At 49.3% G+C, this 8,793-nt stretch overlaps 1 protein-coding gene across 1 annotated transcript; it reads left to right on the top strand.

The window, feature by feature from the left end:
* Positions 1-140: 140 nt before the first annotated feature.
* CDCA8 (cell division cycle associated 8) lies at positions 141-7,167 on the top strand. The gene is made up of 10 exons (XM_019512545.1): positions 141-271; positions 784-912; positions 1,665-1,705; positions 2,561-2,636; positions 3,046-3,182; positions 4,441-4,517; positions 4,853-4,951; positions 6,098-6,224; positions 6,498-6,584; positions 6,914-7,167. The coding sequence occupies exons 1-10, from the start codon at positions 190-192 to the stop codon at positions 6,950-6,952; spliced, it is 894 nt and encodes a 297-aa protein (XP_019368090.1). The 5' UTR covers positions 141-189; the 3' UTR covers positions 6,953-7,167.
* Positions 7,168-8,793: the final 1,626 nt, after the last annotated feature.

Genomic DNA, 8,793 nt, shown 5'->3' with positions numbered 1-8,793 from the left:
GCCGCCATCACGGCCGCACCGGAAGTGACCCCGCGCCGCAGACAACCGCTTCCGGGGCGTCCGCTGGAGGGGGCTGGACGTGCCGCGTCAGGCGCGGCGCGGGCACGGATTGGCGGAGCGCCGGGGCGGGACCGGTTTGAACGCGGCGCGCGGCGGCGGTGGCGGACGCTTTGACTCTTTCACGGTCCCATGGCGCCCTCCCGCTCCCGCCAGAACGGCGGTGCCCGCAGGCGGAAGCTCGCTGCCTTCCTCAAGGACTTCGACCGCGAGGGTGCGACGGGGGGTCTTCCTGGGAGGGGGCGGGGCCTGTATGGAGGGGAGGGGGCTGTAAGGGTTGGGGAGTTGAAGGGAGTCTGCTGGGAGGGGGCTGCATGGGAGAAGCGGGGGCGCAGGTTCCCGCCCCTCCCACCCCCGTGCCGGTGCGGGCCCATGTGAGGGGGGCTGTGCACGCGGCGCAGCAGGTGCCTTGGGCCGGGGGGTGCGCAGGGCCGCGGGAGGGGGGCAGCACACGGGCGCGACACGGGCCCGTTTGTCCCGTCATGACTTGCTCTGAGCCTCCCTTCGGGCAGGGCGCTGGGGCGCACAAATGGGTTTCTTGGGGCAAATAGAAGGGGAGCACACTCCTAGGGTGGGGGTGCGGGGTCCGGAGGGGGGTGGGGAGCAGAGAAGGGGAGCGTGGGGCAGGACAGACTCGCGCCCGTGCGGCTTCTCCGTCCTCACGACGTGAAAACGCCAGCCTGGTACGAGCCCGCTCACGTCGCCTCTCCGCATGTCTCGGTTCAGTCAAGAGCAGGCTCGACCGGGTGCAGGCGGACGGACAGAGTCTCATCAAGGAGCTGGAGAAGCTTTACGACATTGAGCTGCTCCGGCTTCCCGTCGCGCTGCGAGAGATGAACTGGCTCGGCTACTTCGGTACGACGCGGGCCAGCAAAGTGGGGCTTGGAGCTGGGGCGGGGGGTTGTCGTGGGGCTCCCCAGTGACAGGACTTCGGATGCCTTCAGCGGGCTTCATGAGAAGTACAAAACGGACGTGTAGTCTGGGCTCGCAGTAGGGGTGATATCTTTTATTACACCAACACAATTTTTGCAAAAAACACATCTTTAATTGCAAGCTTCTGGGCTTTGAAGGGTGTTTGTGCCTGAAAGCTTGCAATTAAAGTTTTTATTTTTTAAATCTAGTTGGTCTAATGAGAGAGATCACTTCTACCATGAGCCCTGATTTCTTTTTCTTCTGGACCAATACAGCTACAACCTGGATACCTGAATACTGACACGTAATTTGGGACTAAATTAAGGCCTCCCGCATCAGGCTTGGTCTCCTGTGCTGTGGCATGCATAAGATCCTGCTGTGTCGCACAAGATCATTAGTTTCACCTAAATGCTTATTTTTCAAAAAAGTTCCAAAATGTGTTTGCTTGCGACTGTCTTAAACTTGCCTGTATATGAAGGCTGGCATTGGAGCGAAGCAGTGAAAAATCACCTTGACAGGAAACTTCGAGGCTGAAGCATTGTGTTTTGTGCTGTAGGCTGCTCCATAGCTGCCAGTCGTGTTCCTTTTTGGCTATGTGTTGCTTCCTTTTAAAGCATGTGCTTTAATATTTAACTAGGATACTACACAAATGTGTCTAGTTTGCATATTTATAAAGATAAATGTTCTCTTTCTAGCTAAAGGAGGAAGTAAAAAAGCCCTAGAAGAGGCAGCAACGGTAAGCAGGAAACTTGCCTCGCTGTTTTGACTTAATGCAAACCCCTTGGAAGATATTTGTTGCATCTAACATGCTCGGTTATCCTAAGGCAGAGGTGGGCAAAATGCAGCCCAGAGGCCAAGTGAGGCCTGCCAGGCCATTCTGTCCAGCCCGCGGGACCCCTACAAAATTTAGAAAATTAAAGTTATCTGCCCCTGGCTGCCTGTCATGCAGCCCTCGATGGCTTGCCAAAACTCAATAAGTGGCCCTCCACCCAAAATAATTACTCACCCCTGTCCTAAGGGCATGTTGCAGGTTGCCTCTGGTCAGCCACCGATCCTTATGTTTCCAAAAGTTGGCACTAGCTCAAGTAGAGGTTTTATTTAACAGTGGGTTTATGCCATTGATCTTTTCAAAGAGGACCAGGAAAGGCAAGTGTTATGAGATCTTTCCCTTACCGTCCATATTAACTGATGTCTTCATTTCTTTTTTAATAATCTTGTTTTATGGGAAGCCTTTTTTTCCCAGCCTCTATCAGCAGTGGGCTAGGCAGTCTCTGGTCTCTGCCATTGAGCCCCAAGAGATCATATACAGACCAAAAAAACACTCCAGTTTGGGCTTGGGTTGGCATGAGACAGGTGATTGGGAAAGCTGAAATAAAGCTCTGGTACTAGATAGCAGGTCTTGCCAGCTGCTCTTTTTCTTAACGTGCTGTAAAAGCCCTGAACATGAATACAACCAGTGCCAAGAATCCCAGATGAACCTTCATTTTACAAGCAATTTGGGATTTATGCTGTAGTCTTGTAAACTATTAAAAGTATGAGTGCATTTGGTTTCACCAATAACCTATCTCTTGTGTTTTCTTTCTGGTTTTAGGCAGATGTGGAAATATCAGAAATAAACAAAATAACAGCAAAAGTCATCCAGACGCCTTTCAAAACGATCAAGAAAGGTCAGTTTGTTTATAAGTGTTGTTAGGTAGCCCTGTGTGCAGTCAGAAGCACGGGCTGCGTGACTGTGTTTTTGCTTACTGGTCTTATTAGCTATATTTCAGCTCTGATTCACTGCCCAAAGTAGGATGAAAAGACCATATTTCCAGATGATGTGATGGTTTTATATCTGGGGAGTCTTTTCTTAGGTTTGCTATATCTTTCAGAAGCATTCTCTGCACTTATCTAAGCCTTCAATATGCCATCTTCTGAAGTCCCATTTGTCCTTCTACAATGTTCTCAATAACTGCCAAAAAAAAATGTCCATGAATGAACAGCTCAGTGAAGAAGAATCATTAGTCATTTGAATTGCCGTTGATTTACATGCAAATGCACCTCCGTCTAATATGGACATTTTTCTTTTCTTTCTAGCTGGAAAATCCAAAAAAGACATTGGAGCTTTTGAAGAAACTGAGTTCTGTTTGCTCCCTGCTTCAAAGAAAAGCAGGCAGGAGAGCCAAGCGCTTGAAGAGCCAAAGTCTGAAAATACCCAGCCAAGGACTGAAAAGGTAAGTGGCTGATTTTTATTTTGGCAAAAGCCCAATCAAAAAAGGGCTGAATAGTGATTGGGATAATGCTTGTAGACTTGCCTAGTACTGCTTACAACAGAATACCTCTGTTCTGCTTAAATAACAAATGCCCACTTTCACTTGTGAAACTGCACGGAGCTTTTCCATATTTTTGCAAAATAAAAATTGGTAAGCTATATGTCTTTCCATGATGGGATTTTAAAACATGTCTCTGAAAATGTTATCCCTTGTATTAGTAACATTTAAGAGACTTTTTTTTTTTCCTTGTGCAACTGACAATGCTGTCTGTGCAGTCAGATTTCCTAGTTTGTTTGGGAAAAAATAGGAAAGCAAACACAGAACAAGCCTCAGGGTAACTTGTAATAGGTGATACCTAGTACTCATTAAATTTTGACAATGCAGGGAAACATTTTGTAGCCTGTCTCTTCTCTCGGTTACAATGTTCAGGCTTATGCAGGGTGCAAGCGCTTCTAGCAAAGATCAAAATACAAGCCCTAATGTTGAGAATTCCCCACATCTTAGCTCTAGGCTATGATAAAGCCTCTAAGGGGAAATGTCTCTTTTTACAGTTTTGCTGGCTGAGAAGGGGACAGGAGGTGTCTACACATGCAATTGGGGCATAGCAATAAACTCCAGCATCATTTGCACTGGAGCCTATTACTCCCAGGCTCAATGTTTGCATGAGTACCTGGGGCCGCAGCACGTTGAACCAGGATGGAGCAGCCCCAACTGGCAGGGAGTCCCGGGGATCAGCCTGCCAGCCCAGGGCTGCTCCACCCCAGCTCAACGTGCTGCAGAGGAGCTGGCTGGCTGGAGCACGAGGGTGCTCCAGTGTGGGGCTAGCTGGCAGGCAGCCCCTGTACTGAAACACCCTCATGCCCCAGCCAGCCAGGTCAGCCTCTACATGCGTGTTGCAGCAGACTAAACCGCACCGCAGGATAGTACTTGTTTTGGGCAGTTCTATCGTACAGCAGAGTTTATTTTAATTTACTCCAGCCTAACAGCACCGTGTGTGTAGACGCTGGCGCTCTACTGCGGAGCTAATTGGTCAGCTCTACAGTAAAGCATCTCGTGTAGATGCACCCTGTGAGTTTGATTTAGCTCTTGCTGTCAAAGTTGGTTTAGTTATGGTGACACTTGCTTGGAAGAGGAGGTCCTTCCAGCCCTATTCTTCTATACTTCAATGAATTGTAGCTAGGTCCCAAAATAGTAAATAATTCACTGGCTCATGTTTCAGGTAAAGGCAGCAACCAAAAGGCCTCCTTCTAGGAGCAGAAGGTGTCCTTCAGCGAAAGTAAAAGCTGCTAATAAAAGGTAACAAGGGAATACCGTTGGTATGGGGAGGAGAGATCAGAAGGTCCTGTTGCCAGTGCCTTGGCAGGTGGGAAGGAGCAGGGGCTGATCTGGCTGGCACAGATGTGCCATGCTCTGAGAGTAGCAAGAGGAGGCATTCCTTGGAGAACAGTCTCCTGGGTGGTGAAGTACTTCTCTTTGTATTTGCAAAGCTTTCGTTGTCTTCTGGCTGCTGTGTTGGGAGGCAGAGAGGACCCTTTGTTTTTCCAAAGATCTCCATCATTCATGCCTCTAAAACCTGCAAAATGATCACTCTTCAAAGGAGCATTTCCTTACTAATGTTACCTCTTACACAGGACAAGCAAAAGTAATTATTCCACTCCAGCTGTTGGCCGAGCATTGGAAGCCTGCACGCAGGGCGGTACCTCTGTGGTGCTATCCAGGTTTGATTCCAGGTGAATGTCCATTTTATCAGCAGAATTATTTACCTCTCTTTTTTTTCATACCTGCTGTGAAGGATTGCCTTGCTATCTGGTCTGCACAGTCCTGTCCCACCTGCTTCCATATGAATCAATTTGTTGCTCTTGGGCAACACTACTCTGCAGCAGCAACTTCAGATCTGTTGATATAATAGAACAATTAGCAAGTACCAGTATTGCAGTGCTAGGCTCCATGATCTCTCTCCACCTCCCAGAAGGGCTAATAGAGTAGTACTGTCTGCACTTCGCAGAATGGGGTGGGATCCTGGAGTCGAAGAAGTGAACTTATTTGACTAGTGTCAGGGGGAGTCCATACTCAGGGGTAAGAATTAAAAATGGAGACTTCATAACTCCCACACTCTGCTATGTTCAGGCTTATACTTTACAATGGGCAATGTGATGATTTCTCTCCCTCTTCAGCACCCTCCCCCTGCACCTTTCCTTTCTCCTACTTGTCTGAACTGCTGAACATGTTCAGACCTTCCCAGACCATTGGCTCAAAGGATACCTCCTGCTTCTTTCTGCAGTCCTTGGTATCAATTGGGAATTGATATGCAGAGCCTAGAACGGTTTAATTTGGGCCAGAGAATGCAAGTTACCTGTGCAGAACCACATTTAAGCAAAACAAATTTGGTGTGTTCCAAAGTGTCATAACTAGGAAAAGGGGATAAGGTAATATCCTTATATGATATAATGCCTTTCTTCTTGAAAGGCCTTTCCCAGCAAGCTAGCTCCTCCTGTTACTCACATCTCAAGTGTGTATTTCATACTCTTGTAAAGGAAATATGTGGTCACTGAGAATGTAGATGTCCTAAAACGAAGGCTAGGCTCCTGGCAGGCCCTTCTAGTGCATGTAACGAGTCAAGGTGGATGAGAAATGATTGTAGCTAAATTGCGTCTTAGAATAATTGCTGCTCTCTGCCACGACAGCTGGTTCCTGCCAAGTTCTGTACTGGTTTGACACTTCAATTTACACCAGTTCTTTTTCTTCCCCTCCCTCCCCCCTTTGGCCTGTTTTCTGCAGGAATGAGTTGCTTGAAATCTCCACCTGTGAAACTCATTTCTGATCATTTTCAGTGGCTGTAGCAGATTTATTCAGCCATACATTTTGGATTCTTTCAGAATTTTCAAGACGCCAGGCCTGCGCACCCCCGCAGTAAACGAACCTGTTTTCATTGTCTCCAAAAATGGCAGCCCTCTTGCCAACACCAACGATGTCATCATAACAGTCCCCCTCAAAGGAGGAGAGGTAAACTAGCAGGCTGCTGAAAACAGAAGGAACTAGTGGAGTGGATTTTGCAGCATACAAAATGCTGCTCCTGGTCCACAGAGCATCTCTAAGAGCAGCACGTTTCTTCCCCCATTACTGTGATGGCCTGCCACATTTCCTAAAAGCCATCTGCTTTCCTCTTTGTTTTTTTGCTGTCTCCAAACTAATGTGGGTGGAAGCATAGCATACCATAGCTGTAGCCTGTAGTGACCTGTCACAAACTAATGGAGACTTGTGATCTTTTTGGCACAGGCTCTCCGTTTTACAGCCAGTGAGCTGACCAAAAGGAATCTTCATCAACTGAATCCAGAGGCACTGGGAGTTATGAAGAACTTATCAGTAAGTCTGTACCCCTTCAGCTATGAATTATAGCTCCTCAGCAGTGGTGCCTGGCAGTGTTGTGGCCTGTCTGTGTCTCTTACAGGATCTTTGCCCTTAAGTTCTTCCTTCCTTGGGTCCATCTGACTCCTCGCCCATGGGCTAAACCAGGTTTTGTGCAACAGCCAGTCTTTTTGGCTGAATAGCGTGTGCATGTGCACAAGAGCGCCTGTTAATGTTCAGGTCCTTAATTCTCAGGGGTAAATGCGCCTTCTGCTTTTGCCACACAGCAGTATCCATCCTTTCCAAACAGCATTTGTTAACCTCTGTGTGTGTGTGTCTCTCTCTAGGTTCGCCTTGCACAGGTTTGTGGCAGTACAAAGACCTAAAGATTTTGACTTTGGATTTTTCATCTCTCGCATAAATCTGAGATGACAAATCAAGGACTACAGTTTCTATATATTCCTTTTTCCCCTTCCACCTGCTTACACAGGTGGAAAACCTGTTCTTAACTTCTGCTGTCATGCACTTCGAGTACATGACTTGCCTCTTACTTTTTTTTTTTTTTTACAAGTAATAAAAATGTTTCTCATTTTTTATGAGAGCTATTTCTTGGCTTCTTTCTTTGTTTGGGGACTGCAGAAGGACATGTGAGGTGGGTCCAGCTGTTCTATTATCCTGCAGGGGCTTGATCAATAAGGGACACTGGCTGTCATGTGACTTCCCAGCCAAATACAAGAGCTACGGTCAAAGAGAGCAGCAGAGCTACTGCATTGCTCTTACCTGGCAAGGCCTCTGGGCTTAAGGGGTGGTGTCTGCTCTCCCGTGAACAGCCAGGAAGTGATGATATTGCAGATAGTTTCATAGTTAGTAGGGTCAGAAGGGACCTGAGCAGATCATAGAGTCAACCCCCTGCCATGGCAGGAAAAAGTACTGGGGTCAAATGACCCCAGCAAGGTGTTCATCAAGCCTCCTCTTAAAGACCCCCGGGGTAGGAGCCAGCACCACTTCTCTTGGAAGCTGGTTCCAGATGCTAGCTGCCCTGACAGTGAAGTCGTGCCACCTGATGTCTAGTCTGAATCTACCCTCTGCAGCTTGTGACCGTTATTCCTGGTCACTCCTGGCAGTGCCCGGGGGAACAGGGACTCCCCCAATGCCTGCTGATCCCCTCTGATTAGTTTGTAACAGGCCACTAGTCCCCCCTCAGCCTTCTCTTGTGGAGGCTGAACAGGTTCAAGTCCCGCAGCCTCTCCTCGTAGGGCCTGCCCTGCTGTCCCCTGATTATGCAAGTGGCCTCCTCTGGACCCTCTCCATGCTGTCCACATCCCTCCTGAGGTGCGGTGTCCAGAACAACGCAGTACTCCAGCTTAATTAAACCCCATCCATAACGAGCCATGCCTGTGTCCCCGGCCCCCGCAGCAGTGCTGGCATCCTGCTGTGCCCACCCGGGGCCAGGCCCACTCCCAGCAGCTGGGACAGGTCCAGGCTGTGCTGATCGCTGCCCCCCACCCACCACAGCTGCGCACCGTCAAGGGGCACGAGCCCGCCAGGCTGCTCTGGCTTCTCGGCCCATCCTGCCTGCGGTGGTGGGGATAAAGGCAGTGCTCGGGGGAACAAGGACTCCCCCAAGGCCTGCTGGTCCCCTCTGACTAGTTTGTAACAGGCCACTACATCCCCCCTCAGCCTTCTCTTGTGGAGGCTGAACAGGTTCAGGTCCCGTAGCCTCTCCTCGTAGGACCGTGTCTGCTCGGTGGTGTCTCGTGCAGCTCCTTTGCCCGGCAAAGGTCATCATGGCCCCATGGCTGCTGGACCGAGGACCACGCATGTCGCAAGAGGCTCCGGCTGGCTCATAAATCAGGGGCACGTGCCGACGGTTCTTTAATTACGCACATCCTATAAATTAGCCACCACTTTGAAGGACTCGGGACTGAGGGGATGTGGTAATAATTCTTGCATAGAGGGGGAGGATTACCTCCCCAGACCTGCTCGAGATGTATCTGTGGATGCAGGACAAGGTGCGGTTGGCCTTTTCTGCCCCTGTACTGATGAAAAGGGAGTTCCCCAGCCTGTAGGTATCATGCCGGTTCTTCCTCCCCAGGTCCAGCACCTCGCACTTGTCAGCGTTGAATCCCATCCTGTTCTCCCACCCCTGTACCCTGTCTAGGTCCGATTGCAGCCTATTCCTCCCTCCTAGCATGCCCACATCCCCCCACATCTTAGTGTCATCAGC

Source organism: Gavialis gangeticus, unplaced genomic scaffold (assembly GCF_001723915.1).
Source record: "Gavialis gangeticus isolate Ggan-Ray unplaced genomic scaffold, GavGan_comp1, whole genome shotgun sequence".
Classification (NCBI taxonomy): domain Eukaryota; kingdom Metazoa; phylum Chordata; order Crocodylia; family Gavialidae; genus Gavialis; species Gavialis gangeticus.
This window is presented reverse-complemented; position numbering and strand designations above follow the sequence as displayed.

Excerpts from the sequence above, each read along its gene's own strand:
- CDCA8 (XM_019512545.1), top strand. The coding sequence starts at position 190 with ATGGCGCCCTCCCGCTCCCGCCAGAACGGCGGTGCCCGCAGGCGGAAG. Across the intron at positions 1,706-2,560 it reads CCCTAGAAGAGGCAGCAACG|GCAGATGTGGAAATATCAGA; the intron begins GTAAGCAGGAAA and ends TTCTGGTTTTAG. Across the intron at positions 6,585-6,913 it reads GAGTTATGAAGAACTTATCA|GTTCGCCTTGCACAGGTTTG; the intron begins GTAAGTCTGTAC and ends GTCTCTCTCTAG.